General features: G+C 37.6%; 1 protein-coding gene across 2 annotated transcripts in view; it reads right to left on the bottom strand.

The window, feature by feature from the left end:
- The window catches only part of RAB2A (RAB2A, member RAS oncogene family), a 65,319-nt gene that overhangs the window by 19,979 nt on the left and 18,125 nt on the right, over nt 1–27,215 (bottom strand). For both annotated transcript variants that reach the window (XM_043483152.1, XM_043483153.1), the window contains 4 exons: nt 20,150–20,221; nt 10,568–10,635; nt 4,255–4,337; nt 3,734–3,826 (listed from right to left, as the gene is read on the bottom strand). In XM_043483152.1, coding sequence (XP_043339087.1) covers nt 3,734–3,826; nt 4,255–4,337; nt 10,568–10,635; nt 20,150–20,221 — 316 coding nt within the window. The remainder of the gene's footprint in view (nt 1–3,733; nt 3,827–4,254; nt 4,338–10,567; nt 10,636–20,149; nt 20,222–27,215) is intronic.

Genomic DNA, 27,215 nt, shown 5'->3' with positions numbered 1-27,215 from the left:
CTGACTAGGTCACTATCTTTCTCAAATGGTTCCACTGGCTCCCTACAGCTTAATCCACCTAACTCAAAAATGGCTTACTCTCTGTCTCCAGGTTTACCCCAACTCCCGTTATCTGATAATAATCCCATTTATCTCTGTTCATTGCCATTCACTCTTTGAATGTCATACATTTTTTTTTTCTTAGTTTCTTCCCTAAAATGTCTTTCCACAGCTAGTGTATCCTAAAGAACTACCCTTCTACAATCATTAGAAACATGTTTGGTATACACTATAGTTTGCTCTTTCTTTTCACAACTGAATTACAGGCAGCAACCAAATTTAAGCCACCAGTAAGTAGCTTCTCCAGTGGCTCAGGGGTAAAAAGCTGGCCTGCCAATGCAGAGTTTGCTCCCTGGGTTGGGAAGATCCCCTGGAGAAGAAAATGGCAACCCACTCCAGTATTCTTGCCTGGCAAATACCATGGACAAAGTGGTGGGCTATAGTCCATGGGGTCGCAAAAGAGTCGGACATGACTTAGTGACTAAACAACAAGCTGCCCCCGTCTCGTTTTAAACACAAGGAAAACACTGGTAAGATAAAAGTGTGAACTTTTCCTTTATTACTCAAACATTCTCCTCTTACTATTTCACACATCACCACTGAATGGTAGTATGAATACTTCCATATTACTGAATACAAAGACCAAAGCTTCCCTCCAATAGCCTTAATCTTAAAAGAATTTTGATATTTGAGGAGAATGACAGAATCAATCCCCCATGGATATGGAGGAACAATTCTATGTTCTCTTAACAGCAAACCTCAATTAAAATAACACTAAAAAAATTTAATTTATGCCATTATAATATTTAATTATGTTACTTTCTTTTTAACAGCTTTACAGCAATACAACTAACATAAAAATAAAATCACGTTTAATAGAAAACTTGATGAGTTTGATATGTGTATACCCGGTAAAGCCACCAGTCTCCTTATTCCCCACTGTAATTCACCCTTTCCTTCCCCTGTGCCCTAGGCAACTAATGATCTGCTTTCTGCTACTAAAGAATAGTCTGCATTTGCTAGGGTTTTATATAAATGGAAAATAGCATGTCTCCTTTTTCATCCTTTTTTCTCGGGTAAATGCTTAGGAGTGAAATGGCTAAGTGGTATAGCAAATGTGTGTTTATTTTCTAAAGAAACTCCTAAATTGTTATGCAAAATCATTGTATTATTTTATATTCCCACCAGCAGTATGAGAGTTTCAATTTCCTCTAAATCCTTACCAATATTTGTTAAGTTGATCATTCTCTATGTAAGTAATGTTTGACAAAATCAGAATCCCTAAAATTTTATATGGTTTCTTCTACAGTTTTTTTTTTAATACCTTTAGCTCTTACGTTGAGGTCTATAATCCATTTCCAGTTAATTTTTGTATATGGTGTGAGGTAAGAATCAACGTTAATTTTTTGCACATGGTTATTCAATTGTTCCAGCACCATTTGAAGAAAAGATTACCCCTTCCCCTACTGAACCATGGCATCTTTATCAAAAAACAAACTACCTGGGTATAGACTGACTTCTTATTTCTCACTTTGTTTCAATGATCTATGTCTATCTATGCCAATATCAGACTTATTACAGTAGCTTTATAATAAATCTTGAAGTCACTTTACTGAAACCAGCAAATCCTCCAATATTAGCTATTCTATGACCTTTGCATTTTCAAATAAATTTTAAAATCAGCTTGTCAATTTCTACCTGCTTAAAAAAGACTGAAGCATTTTGAGATTACAATGAATCTGCAGACCAATTTGTGAAAAGCTGACATCTTAAAAATATGTATTTTCCAATCCATGAACATGGTATATCTCTCCATTTATTTAGATTTATTTTTTGCACTAGAAGATTCTACAGATAAGAAAGCAGTCATCTAATAGAGGAAGTTTATGAAGACTATGGTAACTACAGTTTAGAACTGGTAAATCAAACAGCTGTGAAAAAAATGTTTTTTTAAAATTGTTTAGGGATTATTTATTTTTTGAGACACAGTTGACATGTAACACTGTAAGTTTAAGGAATACAACGTATTGACTTGAAGCATTTATATAACACAATATGACTACCACGGTAGCATCAGCTAGCACTTCCATCACATCATGTATCATTTGATTTTATGGTAAGAACGTTTAAGATCTTGTTTCACAGCACCTGGTACACGGTGCAGTCCTGCTAACTATAATCACAGCGCTGTACATGAGGTACCAGAACTTATTCATCTTCTAACTACAGGTCTGCACTCCTTTGGCCAACATCTCCCCAATCCATTTGTTTACACTACTCTCTCATTATCCCTTTAATATCTAAAGGATCTGTGGTGATGTTACTCTTTTATTCCCAATAGTGATAATGTGTGTCTTCTTTTCTCAGTCTTCTCAAGAGCTAGCTTTTAGTTTTACTGGTTTTCTTTTCATTAACCTCCTTATTTATTTTTGTTTACCTTAGGTTTACATTGCTCTTACCTTTCTAGTTTTAATCTTAAGGTGAAAGTTTAGGTTACTGATTTGAAACTCTTCCCTAATAAAAGTGTTTTGTGTTATAATCTCCCTCTAAGCACTGCTTTAATTGCACCCCACAAGTTTTCAATAATTGTAGATATATTAAAGAGAAACGAACTTATGAAAAACAGATACTAATGCAAGTAATTCTTGTCCATGGAAATGCAAGCTGAGCCCTGGTGGAATATAGCTATCAATCTATGAATTTTGTTCAGTTTTGTATCCATCTGTAAATTCATTTCAGCATTCCTTATTTGATTATAAACGTGTGGCATTTTGAGTTCTCTTTTGAACTAATTGTACCATCTTACTGGTTCCCTCATTAATGGATGAAATAAATAAAAGCTTTGTTGTGTTTATTACCATATAAGAGTAATACTTTTACTTTTCTAAAAATATTCTTTTAATACTATTTTATAAACCTGAAGAATGAATGAATTCTGTATCTAGCAATTTAAAAATACTAGTTTTAATTGTTACCACTGTAATTTTCTACTAAATTAGTGAAAACTTTCCTACACTCTTGAAAGTTTATAGAAACTACGGTCAAGAAACTGTTTTCCTATGTATTATACTATCATTTAAAACAAACACAAAGACATTCACTGCAATTAATATAAGGTAAAATAAGATTGTAAAAATACTATTAAGATGACACTAATATGTAAGTCCTAGAGGTAAGCTTAAAAGTACTAAATATGGTATCTATTAAACAATATTATTAATAAAAGTGCTTTGGCCTTCAAGTAGAAACACACATGATTAATCCATGTATTGCATTAACTCATGTAATACATATTAAATCACGATAAAGGGAAAAAATGTTTTTCTGAGTTCTGTATGGATCCTTATTTCTACTGCCAAGTATTTTGGATAATACCGAACAGTGACCTAGCCACCAAACAAATCAGTGGGTTTTATTTTAAATTACTAATCAGATAAAACTCCATAAAAATATTATTTAAAATACAGCTTCCAACAAAAACTATTTCAAATAATAATAAATCCCAATAAAGCTTATGATCTGTATTTTAAAAACCAAAAGAAACTTCTTAATATTAAAAAAATTTCTTAATTTAAGAAATCAATAACTTATATTTTGGACAATGTACAAGACAGGCACTTTAACAGTGACCACATAAACAGCTATCCAGTCTTCACCATTAGGCAATAAAGATTTAAAGATATAGTCTTTTTACCTTTTATTTCCAATAAGCATAATGACCATGTTGGAATTGGAATGCTGGCGGGCATCTTCTAACCAGGTTGTCAAGTGGTTGAATGTGTCTCTCCTAAACATAAATGACAATCTGATGGCTATTTTCAAAGTATTTTCCCTAAGTGCTATACAATGAACAGTATACATTCCATTAAAGATTGTTTTTAGCCATATGCAATGAAGAAACAAGAAACAGATTTTAAGTACAGTATCTGGAGTCACAGCTCAATGACTATAGTTCAGTTTAGGAATTAAATGTAACCTCACTTCAGGAAATTCCAATGTATAAATATCATTACCAAACTGATCAACTTGGGATGCTTATTTATATAAGAGAGCAACTCAGTTACAGATTTCTGTAGGAAATTTAAATTTAATTCAAGATACACAAATTTTAAAGGCAAGTAGTCAGGACATAAAGGCAAAGCTATACTTTTACTACTGATACTTGGAAAAATTCTCTGCGTTGCCCACTGAGCAGAACCACTTGCAAGTTCTCACCTTGTAATATCATACACTAGCAAAGCCCCTGCTGCTCCTCTGTAATACGACCGTGTGATGGAACGGAAGGACTCTTGCCCTGCCTGTGAGGAGAGAAGAAAAGTTTGAGAGTTCCCTTTAGTAAACAGCCCTCTGTGTTTCCTTATTATTCACATGTGGAATATATCGACAGGGAGATAATGAGTACATAAAAGGAAAAGAAGAAATCCTAACTTCACCAGTTTTAGGAAAAAGTCACGCAATACCACTACTGCTCAAGTCAACCAGACGCACATGCAATCCACACCCCGCCACCCCCCAAAACAAGACCTCGAAACCTTTTTTGGCAATCCCTGACAACCCAATTTACTGAATGGCTTCACAATACATGAATCATTATTAGAACACAGAATGGACTCCTAGCAACTAAGCTCAGAAGACAAATTTGAAAGGAAGCAAATAACCCAGAGCCTCACATTTGAATTCAATAACCCACTCCCTGGGGCAGCTGTTGACACTAGAATAAATAAAGCCCATTGTAAATAAATGATGAATGACATCTTTACGCCCACCATCTGCTGGTGTAAAGGTTGTTGGAAGGCCAAGGATGCAGATTTTATCAGTTATATCATAAACTGCAGTGAGCTTTCAACAGTGATCAGATGGAATTCTTTGAGCAATCATTTTATTATGAAAAAACAGAAAATGGTTCTGAATTTATGTAATTCTTTTCTCTACACTTAATCAATTTTCTCTGTATTTGATATATAATGCTTGTCAAAAGGCAAGAGGACATAAAGTCATCTTAATACCCACTTGTGAAAACAGACTTCAGAGATACTAGTTAATTTCTCTCTTCTACTAGCGGCATTAATGTTCTGCTTTTTAAGAAAGGGTGGTGTGGGATGTCTTTTGCCTCTGAATTTAAAATTGGGGACAGTTCTTATCGAAAATAACTTTTCATTTTTAATCATTTCAACCTTTGAGAAAAAAAATGGCATGTAAATTAAGTACACAACAAAGTCTGCTTTCACAATTTTTTAATTAAAAATCTACTAGCTCCTTGCATTCTGAGTTCTGATCTTCCAGTGTAAATATTCAGTCCTTCCCACCCTCAGAATGCACATGGACAGCTCGGGTTCTGCCCTGTTCTAGTAGTAATACTCAAGTGCTGTCACTGTGGTTCTTCCTATCCTCCGCCTAGCACTGGGTCTGGCAAACACCAGACATGCAGAGAAAGCCTGCTGAGTGAAAGAATGAATTCTAATGTCTCAGGCAAATGCACAAAACGATTATCACTCCATTCTGATGTCACATCCATACTGATGTCCGCCTAAATGAGTGGACATTAGTAGGTCCTGACATACTAAGATTCAGTAAAAAAGAACTTCTCCCAGTGGAAACTAAAGAATGAGACCTTCTTTTGGTAACTTAAAAATAATTCTGGCAGTATGTCTTGTGAAAAATTAGATACTGAGAAAGCCATCACATAAAAGGGCTGTAAAAACAGCCAACTCGTTTCACAGAATTTGAGGTTAAAACACTAGATACTAGCTGGAAGTAGGAAACTACTTACAATTATTTTTATATAATTTATTGAGACACAGCTTTCAAAAAAAAATTCAAATCCAAGTTCAAAAGGCAAGCCTTATGGGAATTTCCTCTTCAACTGCTTAGTATGGGAAAACGAAGGACTAGATTTTTAAGAGATTTACTTCACTGTGAATGATATATACCAAGGAAGGATTATGTGGTAAACAATACAAAAAAGCTAAGTATCTTATGTGTTCAAGACGAAAATCAAGTTTAGAGCTCTTCTATATCCCAAGTCTATACAAAGAGCAAACGTAAAAGTTCTTTAAATCGATCTTGGTGGGATCTTTTGTGGGATGAATTAAAATGAATATAGTTGACCCTTGAACAACATGGTTTTGAACTGTGTGGATCCATTTATATGTGGAGCTTTTTCAATGGAAAATAGTCTGAGGTTAGTTGAATCCACGAACATGGAAGAACCGGGGATAGGAAGAACCATGGAGAAGAAGGGCTAACTATATAACCAGATTTTTGAGCGTGGAGGGTTGGCAACCCTAACCTCACACTGTTCAAGGGTTAACTGTACATTGCTACAGATCGTACAGAAGAACTATACTGAGATCTAAAACTTCAGGGTTTATAGTCCAAATAAGAAATAGTAAAACGGAAACAAACTTAGGAAAAGCACATATTTGCATATCACTTCCATTCCTCCTGAATTGTTTTACAAAGAAGAAACATATTGCAATATGGAAATAATGTATATTATGCATCACTTTATACTAAATCCACTGGATCTGGATCCTGCCATAATTACAAAATCAAACAAAAATTCAACCAAAAAAATGACATTCCAAGTGACTGTCATGAATGCAGCTATGCATCTTAAAATCTATGATTACTCTGTAATAAGCAAAGATCAGTATTCAGAAGTTTCTTGAGACCGGACTTGTAGGAACAACATCCCATACTCTGGCCTACTGAACAACTAACTGCAGAAAGCTAGCCCAATGGTTAATGATCTTGATCATATTAAAGTAAAGTAATCTAGTCTTTAAAAAACACTTTAATGTAAACCTGTCCAAAGTGTGATCAACTGATACTATTTTAAGTGAAAAGAAAATCAATATAGGATATATAGATGTTTTTCATCCTCTTCACTATAAGATGGTGGCTTAAAGAGATCTTAGAAGTTTGAAACTGAACAAGATATAGAATTATTTGTAGAAAGGGATTCCTAATAGCAGCTAAGGATATAAAGATTCCCCCAAATTGGCTTCCCTATGTGCCTTTCTGTTGATAACAATTTCTGTAGTAACCAGTTTGGTAATTTAACAACTCCTCCTCTTCTGTTACCTCCATTAATATACAAGTCTACATGCATCAAACTAGTGTTCAAAAATCTTTACCCTGAATGTAAATCCTAACCTCTTGGGCATCTGATTTCTATTTGTTTCTCTAGAATTTTATATTATTATTCAATAAAAGTCTTATTCATACAGCCATTTTTTTCCTACTGGTATTCTATCCATATTCTGAATATTCCTGCTTCTGTGCCTCTATTTTAACTCTTTGTCTGAAAATTTTTCTCCTCTTTCTACTTCCCCAATATCTATTCCCTCTGAGGACCAGTTCAAGCTCCATAATCCTCTCACAAAGCTAGGAAGCTTGTCCACCACAGCCTATACTTAGCCTTTTCCCCTTCATGTGATCATTTGGGTCTAATACTATTGATTAGATAAAATGAACACACTATTCACATGCTTACCTTTTTTCCTCCTTAGATCTTCTTGAGGGATAGCCCAATTCAGAATACTGAAGTTTATTTATAGCAGACATTCAAATATGTCATCTTCAATGATCCCAAACAGCCAATCAAGTTAGAAAATTAAAAGTTGTGAGAATCAATACTACAGTAATACCTTTTAGTTTGTCAGTCATTTATCTAACAACTCCAGTTACATGGAACACAGCTGAGAGCTAAAAAGAAAAAAGGATTTCTAAGTAGCCAACTAAGCTGTCCAGGGCCCAAACAAGGAATCTCAGGTACTTTACTCAACTTACAAATCTAGACCTGTGATCAAGGACTGCTGTTATCAAGGAAAAAGATTCTGAGGTTTACATGCAAGGGTAAGACTTCTGGTTTGGATGACTGCAAGATTAACAAGAATCACAGTAATTTTTAGGCTGTCTTAGTGTCAACAGCAAGGATGGAGAAAAAGTCAACCAGGACTATTTAATTCTAGGTTTTTTAAGGGAATTTCATATAGAAACTTAAGAAGATTCTGGGAAGAGAAATAAAGGTTGCAAAGATCTAAGAAAGAAGAGATGTTGAATGCTTTGACAAATTTAAGAATATTTACTTTGAAAAAAGACTTCAGAGGATGTAACTGCTGACTTCAGATTCTTTTAACGCTGTCATGTAAGAAAAGCAGATCACGGGAGGTAGACATTAATGTAGAGCGACTTCAAGTAAAGTATGCAAGGCACAATGTATGAAAAACATATTAAAGAACAGTAAGCAGTTTAGTTCACACTACAGTGAAGGATTTGGGTTGCACAAGAATGTTTTATTAGCTAAGGAAGCAAACTGGTTTCTGTAAAACAATCACTTCTGGAAAAGAAGAGAAACTATTAATATAGAAGTAGAAAAGATTTCCTTTTGGTTAGAGATCATTAATTAAAATCTCTAGGAAAGAAGGGAGTTTGTGTATTTTATTTTTCTCTTTTCTGTGCAGTTTTGAAGTTACATTGCTTGAGAGAACATAAATCCAGAAAGTTATGATATGCTACAGGTTGGGGGTGGGGGAAACACTAAGAAATGGTGAATGCATAAATTTGCACTGCAGAAAGAGGAAAAAGAAAGCATAAAAATAGAGTCCCATATATGATTCTCAAACAGAGCAAGACAGAGATTTAGGGTTTCCCATTTTGGGATGACTGTGTGGCATATAGGAAAGATGAGGAAACCTAGGTCTCACGACAGCCTTCAGAAATTCGCTCGGCGTTCTTAAGAATCCAGTCTGTGAGACTGAATATTCTTCAAGATACCTTCTTTCAGTAATGGCTATTAAAGGTGACAGGTGAGACACTAAGACTGTAAGATTAGGAAAAAAAAAAAAGACCAGGGGCATGCGGCAGTAAAATTCCCTGTATTTTCCATTTCATTTACTAGTTTAGAGATATGCTGTTTGTTGTCCTAAACCTTTCGGATTTTCTCAATTGGGGTTCAGCGAAGACTTAAGTCCTAATTGCCCTAAGGCAGTGGTGCTTACAGTGGGATACCTGGACCTCTGGGAGTCCCCAAGACTCCTGAAGGGCCCATGAGGTCCTCCATTCTCCAACTACCTATCTGCGTGAGGTTGTATTCTCTTCATCAGTTCAGTTCGGTTGTTCAGTTGTGTCCGACTCTTTGTGACCCCATGGACTGTAGCATGCCAGGCCTCCCTGTCCATCACCAACTCCTGGAGTTTACTCAGACTCATGTCCATTGAGTCAGTGATGCTGTCCAGTAGCAAACTGGGCACCTACTGACCTGGGGAGTTCATATTTCAGTGTCCTATCTTTTTGCCTTTTCATACTGTTCATGGGGTTCTCAAGGCAAGAATACTGCAGTGGTTTCTATTTCCTTCTCCAGTGGACCACATTTTGCCAGAACTCTCCACCATGACCCATCCGTCTTGGGTGGCCCTACACAGCATGGCTCATAGTTTCATCGAGTTAGACAAGGCTGTGGTCCATGTGATTAGATTGGTTAGTTTTCTGTGACTGTGGTTTTCAGTCTGTCTGCCCTCTGATGGAAAAGGATAAGAGGCTTATGGAAGCTTCCTGATGGGAGAGACTGACTGAGGAGGAAACTGGGTCTTGTTCTGACGGGCGGGGCCATTCTCTTCATAGACTTCAACAAAACAACACACAAAAGACTTGATGCAGAGGGCGACACAAGAATCCAGCTGTCTTCTACTAAGCAGAGTGTAAAGACAATTTTCAAAATGTAACAAAATGACACTCTTCACACTGGAAAATAGATTTTTGTCTTGGGAAAATGGTCAATTTCCATAAAAATTGCATTTTTTACTCTAATATACAATGAGTTTATCAGGGTTATTCTACAATCAATCAATAATGAACTGTTTAATACGTTTCTCAGCCTTAAACTCTAGTGATAGTGATAGCTATAAGCCACATAAGCAAAGGCTCTTTGAGGTCTCTACATATCAATTGTATACAATGAAGTACTTCTCTTTTATGCAGAAGATGGGAAAATAAAGAAAATACTCATGCAAATAACTTTCCGTGGTTCAGATGAGAAACTGCCATTAAAAACTATGTGACAGGATATTGAACTTGCATTCGATGAATGTAAACGACAGGATTGGGAGCAAGGTAGCATCAAGTGCTCAGGACTAAATCCTATTTTTAGAATAAACCAATAAACTATCACATCAAGTGACTCTAAGGTACTGACATTCATATATTTTAATTCACATGTATACTTTAGACAGTATACTGCTTGTTTTTCTTAAAAACACAGTTTCTGAAGCATTTCTATTTGGATCCCATAGCCTGAGCATTTGCTCAAATATGTTCCCCTACACCTGACACCTAGGGTACCGCTGTTGAAAATATTGCATGATAAAAATGAATCTTTTCTGTTACCACATTTTATGTCATGGTTGCAGGTGTCTAACAAACCATAACAGTCATAAAATAACATTAAAACTGAACAAACACACAACAATGTACTTTTATAAAATGACTTTACTGAGGTCATACAAGGTATCTGCGCTATACTTACCGTATCCCATATCTGAAGTTTTATCTGTTTTCCATCAATAGTTATCATTCGAGCACCAAACTCAACACCTGAATAGAACAGAAAGTGTTTTGTTAGGCAAATTAGTGGGAATATATTTCACATTTAAGGATTTTTTTTTAAAAAGGGTATTTCTAGGACATGCTATGCCAAATGATACACAGATTAATAAATACATCTTCCATCCTTAGAAAATGTATAAGTTAAGGCAGAGGTATTCATAAGACATAGGCTAAGAATATAATTAAACACTAAGATATCTGAGTCTTGTGTAGTCAAGACACCAACTGTGGCCTTCATGTTTTGCAGGCTCAATAATATTAAAAATAATTAGACATGAGATTCAAGAACCAATTTCTTAAAAACTATTAATGTGGTTTAACAATCACTAAAATGGATAGATGAATTTCAACAGCATAGTCTTAGTTCCATCACGGGTTATCAACCAGGAAAGAAATCTCCAAGTTCATTCACTAGAGATGACACTGTTTAAACATATTTTCAGACATCGCACCATGAATAAATACACATAGAACCATACAGTTTTATATAAATGGGAACACACAAATGCTGTCCTGAAATTTGCTTTTCAGTCACTATGTCATAAACATTATTCCATACCACGAAGTACTTTTACAATAAAAAAATTATATAAAACTATACCATTATTTTTAATGGCTACATAATAGTCCTGTGTGTTATGTATCTTTAGATATACATGCATTTTATTAAGTTGGTACTCTATTGCTACAAATTTTGGTTGTTTTCAAATCTTCACTAAGTAGTTAATGCTGAAATGAATTTTTTGCATATATTTTTCCAACTTATGATGATGAGTTTTGGCAAATTACAGGAGACAGGACTGCAGGTTAAGGGAATACAAACTTTACACTTATCAGCTTACTACTTTGGCTTTTTTCCTTGCATTTACCATCTTTTGAAAATACGCATTCAATCATCAAAATAGGAGGAGGAGAAAAAGAGGAGCTAATTTCAGAAGAGCAAACAGCTGTGAAGGAGACTCTGCAAGAAGTCTATCACTTACATTACACCAAATCATTACTGCTTGGAGTGTGTTCTTTCAGTATTTAGATCAGAGTCAGGGTGACGGGGAGACACACATGGTCCCCAGAAACCAGATGTCATCCTGGCAGAAAAGCAGCTTTTAGTTGCCCAGGGAAGGGCACGCTGCCCAGTGCCAGAATTTCATTTCAGCATCTCCTATAATTCCCCCAACTGTGATCAGGAAGGTGAGATAGAAAGGTGATTTACCCTTCCAGGATATGTAACTTGATTGAGTTTTTATTCTGTATTTTATTATTTATTCCATATTAAGTGCAAAGTCAATACGAAGAAACTAATGGTATGTTTCTCAGACTCAGAAATACAGGAAAGGCACAGAGAAAAGACCTAGGAGTCAGGATATACTAGAAAGAAAAATGCAAAACTGTACAATTAACCTCATATAAAACCACTACAGTGTTTACACATCTACCTATCTATATGCATATAGTCATATACCATCTATGCCACAGGACGGGGGGATACCCAAAACAACAATCCACCAGCTCACTCAGTGACATGAAAATGAGTGGCTGAGGAAAGAAACTAGTGGCTAAGGATGGTACAAATGCTCTTTGAAATGCCCACTATTTAAAAGGAATGTCCTAAAGCACAAAATTCTACAGATAGCAAGATAGTTGACAAAATGGAAGCCTTTTCATCAATCTATTGTAGCCACAGAGAGAAATCCTGTTTTTCCTCCCACTGTCATATAAAGGCTTTTAACCACAATCCAAAAACATCTGCATTGCTCAATGGGATTCAAGATTTCTTAAATCCAATACATAATGTCAAATTTGACGAAAAAAACAATGGCAAATTTGAAACAGACCCTTGACTGACACCATGGATGGGTAGGCAAGGCAATCAAGGACCAGCACCCTGAGCAGAGGGATGAAGGTACTCAAACTGACTGGCAACCATTCCATCCTTTGACAGGAGGATGGCTGTTATGGTTTCTGCTTTCCAGCCTCTTAGGATGCTTCACTCCTGCCCATTTCCAAGTCCATGTCCCCACCCTCTTGTGGATTCTATATAAAACTCCAGACACTCTAACACATCCCTTTGCTTAACTTAACCCACAGTTGAGTTTTGGCATATTTAGCCCTTTATTCAAAGTATATATACACAGAGACTACTGACACTTAAAAAGTCTTCAAAGATTTTGCCTATAAAAACACACCTAATTTTATTTTATTTTTTTTTCCATTTATTTTTATTAGTTGGAGGCTAATTACTTTACAACATTGTAGTGGTTTTTGTCATACATTGACATGAATCAGCCATGGATTTACATGTATTCCCCATCCCGATCCCCCCTCCCACCTCCCTCTCCACCCGATTCCTCTGGGTCTTCCCAGTGCACCAGCCCTGAGCACTTGTCTCATGCATCCAGCCTGGGCTGGTGATCTGTTTCACCATAGATAGTATACATGTTTCAATGCTGTTCTCTTGAAGCATCCCACCCTCGCCTTCTCCCAGAGAGTCCAAAAGTCTGTTCTGTACATCTGTGTCTCTTTTTCTGTTTTGCATATAGGGTTATCATTACCATCTTTCTAAATTCCATATATATGTGTTAGTATGCTGTAATGTTCTTTATCTTTCTGGCTTACTTCACCCTGTATAATGGGCTCCAGCTTCATCCATCTCATTAGGACTGGTTCAAATGAATTCTTTTTAATGGCTGAGTAATATTCCATGGTGTATATGTACCACAGCTTCCTTATCCATTCATCTGCTGATGGCATCTAGGTTGCTTCCATGTCCTGGCTATTATAAACAGTGCTGCGATGAACATTGGGGTGCACGTGTCTCTTTCAGATCTGGTTTCCTCAGTGTGTATGCCCAGAAGTGGGATTGCTGGGTCATATGGCAGTTCTATTTCCAGTTTTTTAAGGAATCTCCACACTGTTCTCCATAGCGGCTGTATTAGTCTGCATTCCCACCAACAGTGTAAGAGGGTTCCCTTTTCTCCACACCCTCTCCAGCATTTATTGCTTGTAGACTTCTGGATAGCAGCCATCCTAACTGGTGTGTAATGGTACCTCATTGTGGAAAAACACACCTAATTTTAAAACCATGTTATATGAAAATCAAGACTGTTTCTAAAGCAGGAAAATACAGAAAGATTGCCATTTTAACTTCACTTATTAATAGAGTCAGGACAGAAAACAAAAACAAGAGGCCAAGAAACTAGTTTTAAAAGGCTACTACTATATTATCCAGGAATGAGATAAAAAACTGACAAGCACAGTTGATTACTGAAAAACTATGATTTCTGTTTTCCTATCAAGTGAAACAGAAACAAAGAAGTCAATTTTAGCTTCAAAAACATAACTCTTCCCAATTTACCTTCTCATAACTGGGTTCATTCAGTGCAGGCTTTACCTTTGTATTCTATGTGGTAAAAGAAAATGCTGAAAGCTGAAGTGTCCTAGAAGTTTTAGAAACAAGCAAAAACCCCAAACCTTACACATCTCCTCTGGACTGTAAAAATTTTAAATCATTTTAGTTAAGTATATATTTGTACATGTGTATGGGTATGTATATGCTTAAGAAGCTTATTTAGAAAGTTTTATTTCTTTTTTATGAGATAAACCATCATCCCCTACGCCCCTGAGCCTCTCTTCCCAGATACATTTTCAATTAACAGCCAATTCTGGCTGCCAGAGAAATTATCTGTGGAGCCAAAGGCCAGGCCTCATTTACCTGACACTGTCAGGGAGTGATGCTTATTTTTTCAGATGTTACTCACTTCCAACCTTCCAGGACAAAACACTCTGAGCGTAAATACACACTTTCTAAATTACCTCTGGATCGTGATTATCCTTGTAGAGTAAGTGCTTGCATCCTTGCATAGTAAACATTTATTTAGTATTTAACAACTGATACCAACTAATTGTGTGACCCTGAGCAAGTTACTGTATCTCTTCTGTTTTAGTTTTTATTTGTAAATGATATTAATGATACCATTAGTCATTAATACCCATCTCATAAAATTTCTTCAAGATTAAGAGTTATTACATATGTGGAATCTAAGAAATGATACAAATGAACTTATTTATAAAAATGAAAATATAGGCACAGAAAACAAACTTTCGGTCATCAAAGGGGATGGGGGCGTAGACATAAATTAGGAGTCTGGGATAAACACAGACACACTACTATATATAATATAGGTAAACAACAAAGACCTACTGTATAGTACAGTACTCAAGATCTTGTAATAACCTATAATGGAAAAGAATCTGAAAAAGAACATATATATGTATATATGTAAAACTGGTTCACTTTGCTGTACATTTGAAACTAACATAACACTGTAAATTAATTTACATTGTTACATTAATTTAATTAGTGTTAATTAATTAATGTTAAATTAATTTACATTAATTACATTAATAAACATTGTAAACTTCAATTTAAAATAAAGTTACCACATGCCTTAGTTACCATATACTTATTGCCTGGCACACAGTAAGTATTTTGTATGGATCCATTATTATTTCATACTATACTCCAAGATTTCTAACTAATGATGACACGTCACTCATGAGGTGACTACTGATGACAGCCCCAATGAAACAGGACCCCCTGCCAGAGCCAGGGCACGTGGAGGTGCAGAGGCAGAGTGAGGCTCCTCCCCTGAGATGGTGCTGCCAACCAGACAGCAGGATGGTATCAAGTTAACAGCCATAAGGAGCCCTCCTTAGACCGTCTTGAGAAAAAAAAGGATCTAGATCTACTCCTGGAACTTAGAAACTGCAGAGGTTCAAAACAGAGACTGGTGGGGAAGAAGGCTGATACTCCTAGAAACAACACTATAGATACTAGCAAAAACAAAAGGTATAGATATTAGCTAAGAAAAAATTATGACTTACAGATAAGGCCAAAATGTCTACCTAGAACATGCAAAATAATTAAACAATAGTCATGGTGGGAAAAACCTGTTTGCAATAGCAACAAAATCCATAAAATACAAAAATAATGTAAAAGCACAAGACCTTATGTAAAACTTCACTGAAGAGCATTTTAAAAGCCAGAATAAAAGAAAACATCTTATGTGTATAAATAGCTAATTTTAATACAGTAAAAACATAAATTGTCTCCAAACTAGTCCATAAATTTAATATATTTCCTACCAAATTTTAAAAGCCTCACTAAAAATTTTGCAATTTGGCAAACAGACTAAAGTTCAACTGGAGAACAAATATACAAAAATAAGAAAATTCAGAAAATTTTTTAGAAATTTAGAAAATGTTTAGAAAAGGAAAAACGTCAATCACACATTAAATATCTAGAAAGTGACTGTAAATGCCAGTATGATACTGCCTCATAAAATAGAAAAAAGAAGGAAGAGAAAGTCCCCAAACAGGCTGACATACATACAGAGATTTAGCAGATAACAAAGGCTAAACCAAATAGGAAAGAAAGAATGGCTGATTCAATTAATGGTGTGGGGCCACAAGTTATGTAGGGATTAAAGAAAATAACCTACATGACCATATACCAGATGAAGTATAAATTTATAGTATGAGAATATTTTAAAGAATACGCATATAATTCATATACGTGAAAGGGCATCCCTTTCTTAGTAAGACTTGAAAGTCATAACAAAAAGCATCAATGAACTTGACTAAAGAAAACTAGCAGTAGAGAGGGCAAAGATAAAAACACATAATTCAAAGAAAAGACACAGAAGTGTTTCTCAAACATATTTTAAAAAGTTCAGCCGCACTAAAAACTAAAGAGTTGAAAAGTCAAATAGCAACTTTTCTCCCTCCAATTCACAAATATTAAAGCCATTCATAAGCTGCAGTCACAGCAAAGAACAGGTACTTTAGGACATCCGTGGAGGAAAAGCAAATGAGAACAGCTTTGTATGTGTGTTTATGATATATTTAAAAACTCTAGAAGGTGATACACATACCAAACTCTTCACAGTGGTTGTGGAGGGCCAAAGGCAAGTTTACATGGGGAATTTAACCTTCTTTGGATTTTTACAGTGTTTTCATAACAATCACAACCTGTCAGGAAAATATCTTTATGTTCTAAGATCAGGAAAATGGTCTTTGTTAGATCTGAACCAGATGTTCACAAGGTCTTTTCAGCTATCTTCCTAGTTCTTGGCAATGACATTCTAAATAACTTCATCAGAAAATTGAACCCCAAATAAATGAGGCATAGTTTTAATTGGTCTCTTGTGGGGCACCTGATATGGGAAACGATACCACCTTTTCCCCAAGAGTATCCTTTCACTTTCAGTAGTCACTTCTTAGAGGCTGACGGTTTAAAGTGAGGGAGAGAGGAAGCAAGGTGTAATGAACATGTAAATGGCCTAGCTTCTGGATCAGTATTTGTCAAACTGTCCACTAGTAGGTAGTAAAATAAACACAGTGGGAATGAGTGGGCTATAACTAAGAGGAGGGACAAAGCAGCAGAGGGTGTACACAGGAGTAATTATAATGACATAACTATAAGGCTTAGAATTAAAGCTGGGTAAGGGGAGAAGTAAGAAAGCAAGAGGGGTGAGAGTACAAAGATGGCGGAATCAATGGATTTTACATCTGATGGGGTAAATAAACTTTTAGCGTTAAGAACTAGAAGGTGTGTGAGCTCAAAGGACAGCAGGGGTGGTCAGATAGCCAGTCACAAGAATCCAAGACTCTGGAGTAGTTCCAGACGCTGTTGACAGAAAGGTCCTGGGCAAGACTGTGCGGGCAAGGAGCTCAGTGGAAGCAGGATCACAGAAGAAGCGCAAGTAAAGGAAGTGAGGGGCCAGGATGTGTGCGGGCGTGTGCACAGGGTCCACAATATGAAGCCTATTTCCACCTGGGGAACCCACACACATATTCACAAAAGCCATTGGTCCAGTGATTCTCAGCCTTTAATGCTCATGTGAATCACCTAGAGACCCTGTTGAGATGCAGAATGGGAGCCAGTAGATCCTGTAACCGGAGAAGGCAATGGCACCCCACTCCAGTACTCTTGCCTGGAAAATCCCATGGATGGAGGAGCCTGGTGGGCTGCAGTCCATCGGGTCGCTAAGAGTCGGACATGACTGAGCGACCTCACTTTCACTTTTCACTTCCACGAATTGGAGAAGGAAATGGCAATCCACTCCAGTGTTCCTGCCTGGAGAATCCCAGGGACGGGGTAGCCTGGTGGGCTGACGTCTATGGGGTTGCACAGAGTCGGGTACAACTGAAGTGACTTAGCAGCAGCAGCAGCAGATCCTGTAACAACCCTCACACAATGCTGATGCTGCTGGTCCAGAGGAACAGCCCCTGAGCCACCCTCTGCATGGCAAGGCTGGGGTCTGGATCCTCAGTGAAATTGTGCCCAGGAAGTTTTTTACAGATGGCTCTTTGATTCCCAGCATAACAATTCTCACTGAGATAGCAGTCAAAGGGTAAGGAACATTTTATATAGTCTTCCCTTGCCTTTTATTTGCCCTTTGCTATCAGTTAATAATTCTTCATCACGACCCAACCTTAACCTTGTCACCTTTCTCTATTCATCAAGCAAAAGTAAGTATGCAACAGAATCAAGACACTGCCTCATGCCTACTTTAGCAATCATTCTACACTCCTAGAAAAAGTATGTACTAAGGACCTTCTAAATTATTTCTATGTCAGAAAAATAAATTCTTGTGATGGGTGTCATGAGTATAGTAGTTGGTGTCCAACCAGAAAAACAGAAACCATACTTAAGTATTGAAAACAGAGGGGATTTAAAGTAGGGAACTGGTTATGTTGAAGGCAGGGCTGAGAAACCCAAGGAGCAGAAGGTAAGGCAACCCAGAGATCAGGAACAGCCGGAAGCTGCTGCTGCCCCCAAACTGGGGGGCAGAGAGAGAAACCAGGATTTCCAGAGCCCAGGAACCAGACCACCAGTGACCCTGACAGGCAGGGACTTGTACTGAAGCCATGGAGGACACACAGTAAACCCTGGCAGAAAGGGGAGAAGACCCTCAGCTTCTTTCTGCTTTTCTCCTCCGAACTCCCAGGGCCTCCCATCAGCGAGCCCAGAGGAAAGCCGGCCAGTGCGGTTACATGAGTTAAGGTTTGCTGAGAACTCCCTCTGATCTACTTCCCCATCTCTCTTCACAGCAGAGCCTGTCCTCTGACAGCAGCGAGGCTCAGGCCTATCCTCCCTACTGGGTGTGCTTCAACGAAAAGGAAGACACTTTTGACAGTACCCTATAAAAAAAACAACATGTCTCGGGACCGAGTCATGCCTAAGAGGTGGCCTCAAGGTGCAGACCTATTAAAGAGCAGATCCCTACAAAAAAGGAGCTCCCCCAAGTTAAAATGCATCATGAGAACCAGCATGAAAGAGCAGCACCTGTCTTACCCATCATCAGCAGACATAATTAAAACTACCAAGATGAAAATGGAATCTGCATGTTCTTACTGTAAGTAGCCAGTGAGGAAAGATGTTTAATACATGCACAAATACATTAGGCTTGGCTGAATACCATCAACTGATCTAATAATCTGATTTATAAACTCTATCTTCAATTTGGTACTTTAAAAATACACAGGACATGAGAATCAACTTGTTAGGAATAGTGAGTTAATGATACCTATAGAAAATAAGCAGTCACTGGCTGAAAATACACATTAAGCTATTAGTTCTTAAGTTTAACTAGATTTCCAATTACCTTATTTATACATGGTTGACTAATCTCTATTGCAGCCATAGAAGAAGAAATCTAGATTCTTTAGCTTTCGGGGTGTAATTTTTTAAAACAGATTAAGGACCCTGAAATAGCACACTTACTTAAAGTTTTTAGTTTTTCACTTAATTTTATACTTGTGCATATTAATGAATAATATCACTAAAAACAACCAGTAGAGCTAACAGTAATAATAGCTAAAATTTGTTGACCATCTCTTACCAGGAACTCTCATTTATTCTTCACAATTGAGGAAACTACAAAATGCTTGATGGTAGTTTTTCTGGATTAATAATTACAGGCTGGCCTGGAGCACTTACCACACTGTTAGGCACTGTTTCAATGCATCACATTTACTTACTCACTCACTGTTCGTAACGATTTTGTGAGATGGTCCTACTACTTTTCTCATTTTACAGACAAAGAAACTGAGGCATGGAGTGGGGAAGGGGTGTGTCCGGCTAGTGGCAGAGCCCTGATCCGAACTCCAACAAAACGGTCCACGGTCTCTGCTCTTACCCACCCCTGTCTTGAGATACACTGAGATATACTATCTCTCAATCTTCTGTTTCATCGTTAAATACAATCAAGATCAAGTATGACTGTCTGCTGCATTCCAACCACTCTTACAGAGTGGTGTAATATCATTTTTACTGCAGATACAGATATTTTAAACCCAGTTGTGGAGACTAAACTCCAGTACAGCAACAGGTCTAGTTTCACTGACTTCTGACTCCTCACTAGCGCAATGAGCCCTCTAGCATATTCCATGTCCACTACCCCAAACTTGTGAGTGTGTCTCATCTCTTTGTAACACTTACCAATAGTAAGGTCATGCACTGGCTGAAACCTCTTGTCTGTAAACTGTAGCAATAAGCATGATTTACCAACACCTGAAAGTTAAAAGAAAAAAAAAATTAAGAGGAAAATTCACAGAAATTAAGAAATACTTCATAAAAGCACTTAGAAGAGAGACATTCAGGGTTCCCAGTGCTCTGAGAGCAACGTGCCATGCTTTCTCAGTGCTATACCACTGATGTGAGTGAAAGGTGGTGACCAATCCAAAACCTCCTTTTCATCCTTCATGCTCATTCCAGCATTTCAGCTTGGAAGATGGGAGTGGCAGGAACCTCCAGCAGACAACCAAGCGGCCTCCACCACGGAGCTCATGCGGTCAAGGGTTCCTGCACTCCTGCTTTTTCTGCAGTAATGAAATTTAAAAAACACAGCGCTTTCCTCTTTTTATAGTTTATTTTACCTTGGTCTCAAAAAACAAATAAAGAAACAAGAAATAAGTGTCTGGGATCTACTTTAGTGGGAAAAACTGCTTGTTTTATCTTCTGGCTGATTCACTTTGAAAGTGAAAGTCGCTCAGTTGGGTCCAACTCTTGACGACCCCATGGACTATACAGTCCATGGAATTCTCCAGGCCAGAATAATGGAGTGAGTGGCCTTTCCCTTCTCCAGGGGATCTTCCCAATCCAGGTCTCCCGCATTACAGGTGGATAGATTCTTTACCAGCTGAGCCACTAGGGAAGCATTGATTCACTTTGGAATCGACTTTAATCTGAATGGCATTCCTTCACTCTTATCATTGAAGTCTTGAATAACTTCCCAATTTTCAAGTTAAAGGCAAAATTTCTATATACATCCTACTTGCCCTCTGAGGAGAACTGAATATTGAATACGACACCACTTCCTACTCATTTTCAGGCCCATAACCTTCAGTTCAGTTCAGTTCAGTCACTCAGTCGTGTCCAATTCTTTGCGACCCCATGAATCACAGCACGCCAGGCCTCCCTGTCCATCACCAACTCCCGGAGTTTACTCAAACTCATGTCCATCGAGTTGGTGATGCCATCCAGCCATCTCATCCTCTGTTGTCCCCTTCTCCTCCTGCCCCCAGTTCCTCCCCATAACCTTACAGGAGACCAAATCTGCTTACTTGGTAGCATCGTGCACTTATGAAACACAAAGGCAGTCATCATTCATTCATCCATTCACTTATTCAAAAAGTCTCTGCTGAATGCCATCACATGGAAAATGATACACTTGTTTCCTTACAATCTAGCACAGGGAGAGAAATTAAGCAGAACAAATGCCCAAATAATCTGTATGAACTGTAACTTAAAATAATTGTAAGTGCCATCTGAAGCAAGAAAATAAAGTACCATGAAGAAGAGTAACAGAACAGACTTCGTTTAGACTGAAGGGCTGAAGAAGGTCTTTCCTAAGTGACACAAACTGAACAGTTCAATGTCTTCTAGGTTATTCACTCAAATGAGAGAAGGACAATGAATACCTTGTCACTTGCTACCTGTCTTAAGGCAGAGAGAAGTCACTCAATAATTTTGCTGAATGACTGGCCCTAGTGTCAAGTGTCAAAATGAACAGTAACAAATCAAAGACAAATTCTGTGTGTGTGTGTATATATATAGTGCTTTTTTTTCTTTTTTAACTTTTGTTTCTTTTTTAAAAAGTTTTGGCCTTATGGGGCAGCATATGAGATACCAGTTCCCCTTGCGGTGGAAGCATGAATTCTTAACCACTGGACCACCAGAGAAGTTCCCCACATGGCTGTGTTTTAGGAAGTATTTTATTTGTTCAAAGTTTTTTGAACGTTTTAAGATTCTAGTTAACTGAATATAAGTTGGAATTTCAAAACATTTGAATTTTTTTCTCTTGTATTCTCTTTTACATTACAAAGGGCACAAACCCATTAGATTTCTAATACCCCTTCAACAGCCTTGCAGGTCTAGGAGAGAAAGGAAAATTACTATTTATTAAGTGTTAAAGTACAAAATAGGTGAGCAACTGAGATATGAATCTTCCGTTCTGCTTTTAAAAAGAGACTTTAAAAGTAGTTTTAGGTTCACAGTGAAACTGAGCAGGAAGTACAGCAAGTCCTCATAGCCTCCCTCCCCACGGGACACAGCCCCCTTCACCACCAGCCTCCTGCACCAGAGCTGTAACACTTGTCACAACTGATGAACCTGCCCTGACCTACCATCACTCAAAGTCCACAGTTCATATCTAGGTTCATTCTCGGTGTTCTCCATCCTATGGATTTTACAAATGTATCATGTATCCACTGTTACAGTGTCACACAGAGTACTTTCACTGCCCTAAAAATCCCCAATGCTCCATCAGTCCTGCCCCCTCACCACTCATCTTTTTACTGCTCCGTAGTTCTGCCTCTCTCTGACTGTCACGCAGCTGGAATCATAGGGTATGTAGCTTTTCCAGATTGGCCTCTTTCACTTAGCAATATGCACTTAAGATTCTTCTTTTTTCTTCATTTCTATTTTTAGCATTCAAAATTTCCCCATATGGTAGAGAAAAAAGTTATAATTAGAAATTACAGATCTTATTACTGAGGGACCTCAAGAATCATCTCACAGTCTGGTAATTACTTCAGTGATACAAGAACCTGAAACCCTCTTCTTATCTCACAACAGAGTATGGATTGCTCTGGTAATAGCAATACCACTTACTCTGACCAAGTACTGACTTCATTTTCAAGATACCATATTCTTAGAAAAAAAAAAAAAAAGATACCATATTCTTTCTTCAGATAATCAAAGTATCTTTCAAAGCAGAGAATATATCCAAGTGCCACTATGGTGTTTCCCAGGTCTCCTTAGTCACCTACCTATTTGTCAGGATCAGTTAAGTTTACAGATAGCTTATCTTATTCAATATATGCTGACTTATACTATTTTAATTCTGGATAAAATACTTGGGGTTTCTGGCTCACAATCACGAACACTTTTCCAAATTGCCAAATTGAATTGGTTAGGCTTTTTCTCAGTCCTCAATTTATTTGACCCAGAAACATGATCTGTTTGTGCCATCAAATATTTCTATATAATTTATCTACCTACAACCTCCTTGAAAATGACGATTTCTGGCTTTTTCAGGCTATAATCATCTCCTTGGTCCCTTAATTCTGTGACAACTGCTCCTCTTCTTAAATACTGGAGGTTTCACCACCATTTCATCTTTGGTTATCTTTTCTCTTCAGCTGACAGAACTAACTCAGTCCTCTAGCCCCAACATACATCTATAAATTAGTGATTACCAAACCTATCTCTCTAGCCACCATCTTAATTAATTTCATTCTCATTATATCCAACTGCCTTCTGAACATGTCCACTTTAACTCTTTCAGGCTGGGAATGAAAACTTGTAAAACCTAATCCATTCCGTTTCATGTTCCTGCCTACCATTCTTCCAACAACTCAAGAGTCACCTTCAGTATTTCTTTATCTCTGAAGTTGGTTCCCAATGGATCACATCAACAAGAAAATCACTTAATTCCTTTTCTTCCTACAGCTAATGGCTCACCAATCTCATCAGTTCTCTCAGAAATACCTTGAATTCCATGCTTTCCCCTCTTAATCCTCAATGCTCCAATAAGGCTCCAATGGCTCTCAATAAGACATGGTCTTTCTGCCTTCCACCTTTGCCTCAAATCTATTTGTATAAACCTCTGAAAATTTTTGGTAAAATGCACATATATAAAATTTAAGCCCTCCAAAATACTAAACAACATTCTTTGAGAAATTGTTATCCCAACAGATCATATTCTCACACCACAGTCTAGAAAGCCTGTGGTTAAGCACAACACATCACCTTCTGTCCTCTGAGGTGACACCACATTCTTTCTCTGGCATCTCGCACCAAGGAACATGTCACTCCTTGGCAACTCTAAACTCATGCTTAGAGATTCCAAAGCTTTCTTCACTAAAGCACTCCTGCTCCAAAGATGCTATCAATCCCCATGCATAACTAATATGGGGATTGGTTCCTTGGGTTTCCATAGTATTTCCTTTATGCCTCAAAAGCCTGGTTAGAATCCTAACTCTGTCACTTACTAGCTGTAACATGGGGCAAGGAAACTGAACTTTCTGAACTTCAAAATTCTATCTATAAAATTGGGGAAATTCCTATACTTTCTTTGGTGCACTGTTGTAAGAATCAGATGAAATAAATATAAAAGGGCTCCTGAACAGTAAGAGTTACCTGGGTCCAGTTTATAAACCTTCTCTGAGCTATATATTTAGGACATGTGCCTTTTTCTATAAGCACAATATACTTCAATAAAAATGAAAACACTGTGATGGTCTTTCTGATGCATCAACTTGACTAGGCCCCTTCCAATTCCTGGGTGCTGTTGTGAAGCTATTTGGTAAGATGTAATTAAATTATAAGTCCACCCTCAGTTTCATAATGGTGTAAGTTTCATTCTTTTGTATGTGGCTGTGCAGTCTTCCCAACATCATTTAATGAAGACTGTCCTTTCCCCACCGTATACTCTGGGCTCTCTTGTCATAAATTAACTGACCACATATGTATGGGTTTACCTCTGGGTTCTTTACTCTGTTCCACTGATCTATGTCTATGTTGATACTAATACCATACTGTTTTGAGTACAACAGCTTTCTAAGATAGCTTGAACTCAGGAAGCATGGTGCCTCCAAATCTGTTCTTCTGTCTAAAGATTGCGGTAGCTTCTCAACCACTCTTTAACAGATCCTGCTGCACTTAACAGTTGTTAAGAGTTTCTACTGTGAAGTCCCCTTACCTTCTTCCTTTACTCAGGGTCCAATACACTGTCCTCAGCAGGCCTAAGTGCTGTGGTGAGAACTGACTACCTGATTACCACATCAATGCCAAACAATTATAAGTGACACTCATTAAAAATGCAGATTCCTAAAACCTCGCTCCAGAGAGTCTGATTCAGTCTTTGGTTAGGCCCAAGAATCTAATTAATAAACCTCCAGTGATGTTTTTAGGCAATGGAGCCTTCTCCACAAGGAGTATTGGTATAAGTGCTAGGGTATTCTACTGAAGTTTATTTTTCTAGTCCTAAACCAACTTCCACCAATTTCAAGATAATTTTAAGAAACTGATGATTGCTCCATTTTAAAAATCATAAGACAGTTTAAAATATGTGGGGAAAGCAAAGATCCAAAGTTTCATCCAACTTTTATCCTGAAATCATAGCTACACACTGTCATCTACAATGTTGGGTCCTCAAAAGCACAATGAACCAGATGGTCTATAAATGAATGACCTGTCTTCATGACTGAAAGTAATGCACTGAAGAACTCTATGTTTTAAAGTCATAGCAAAGAACTGACAGACCTCAAACACAGATGATGCAGAGAGGTGGCAATTTGGTGTAAATATTTGTGGCTTATTTTGCAAAGAGAAAATTTTATTCTTCATGCTCACATTCCAAACCAAGAAACCCATGAAACATGAAAAAACAATGAGGTCTGCTCCTTTCAATAGAAAATTAATAAACTCAGCAAGATACATTAAAAAGAATACAAGGTTTATAGTTGTGACACCAGTGTTCATCTGTATTATTTCATAACTTGTAACCTCAGACAAAATTCATTATAGAAACTAAGCTCCATTTCCACATCTGTAAAATGGGAAAAAGAAAAACATGGCATTTCTACTTCAAAGGAACATCATAAGGTTCAAATTCAAAAATTTTGAGTTTTGCATATTCAAAATTTTTAATGAATACATTAAAGGATTCTTCAAGATGAATACAGTTGAGGAGCAAAATCTCCAACCAAACTGATCTGACCTTGAGTTCACATTTTTAACTATCTAGTTCCTACAACTGAAGAAAATACTCACAATCTATAATTGTCTTTTAAATAAAATGACTTCAGAGTTGTTTTCACGCTGCTGGTTTCCCACACATCATCCCCCTTGCATCTGAGACAGCAATCCTCTCATTTATTGCGATTAGATACTGATCTGGTGCTGACTGGAGTGGGTTAAAGGAGACACGTCCAAGTCCCAACTCCTGGAACTTCTGAATGTGACCTAACTTGGAAAAAGATCTTTGCAGGTATAATTAAGGATTCTGAGATGTGATCAGCCTGGATTCAGGTTGGGCCTAATTCCAGCGATAAATGGATGCACAGGGGAGAAGGCTGTCTGAAGACAAAGGAGGAGACTGGACTTGTGCTGCCACAGACCCAGGAGCCCCCAGAGCCACCAGAAGCTGGAAGAGCAGCAAGGATCTTCCTTGGAGCCTTCAGAGGAAGCACAGCTCTGCCCATCCCTGGATTTTGGACTGCTGGCCTCCAGAACTGAGAGAGAATAGGTTTTTGTTGTTCTGAGCCCTAAGACAAGTTTCTTAAAATTATTAAGCAGCCCAAGAAAACCTACAAAAATGCACTTGTGAGGAACAATTTTCCTCCCTCCCTTTCCTTGGACTCATTGGTCTCTCAGTCTTGTTGACTCTGTCTCTAATAATTCCTACAGTAATCAGTAAAAAATAAAGAGACTCAAACACCAGAAATATTAAAATAAGCGAAGAGGAAACAGGGAAGACAGCATTTATTTGAGAAACCTCTCAGTGAAGGCTGAGGGCAGGGAGGAAGGCACTCTGGACCGTTCTATGAAATGGCCAAGCCTTCTCCATCTCCAGAGCACCGATGGATTCTACCAGCACTGCCAGACCAGCAACCCCTAAGGACAGGAACACTTCTAATTCACTTTTGAAATTCTTCTCAGAACTGTGCTTTACATTTGGTAAACTTTTACCATTGCAGCCTCCTGTATTTCAATGTACACCACCAATTTAAGAGAGAAACACTGGACTATATTTGGATCCCATGTGTGACAATGGTAGAAAAAGTTGTTTCAGGTTTCAAGGCCTTGTTTGCTTATTGTATCACAGTAATCATACATTCACTTTACTCAGAAGGCTACCGCAAGGAATAAAATAAATGGCACATAGAGAATAAAACACATCTATGCTTCCTTCCCATCCCTGGCACAAAGTCAGACTAACACTTCATTGCATGCTGCGGCCATAGTGCTCTCTACATACCTCATTAAGCACCTCTTGTAT

This window comes from Cervus canadensis, chromosome 12 (genome assembly GCF_019320065.1).
Source record: "Cervus canadensis isolate Bull #8, Minnesota chromosome 12, ASM1932006v1, whole genome shotgun sequence".
NCBI lineage: Eukaryota > Metazoa > Chordata > Mammalia > Artiodactyla > Cervidae > Cervus > Cervus canadensis.
The sequence above is the reverse complement of the archived record's forward strand: the minus strand, read 5'-3'. Positions and strand labels throughout refer to the sequence as shown.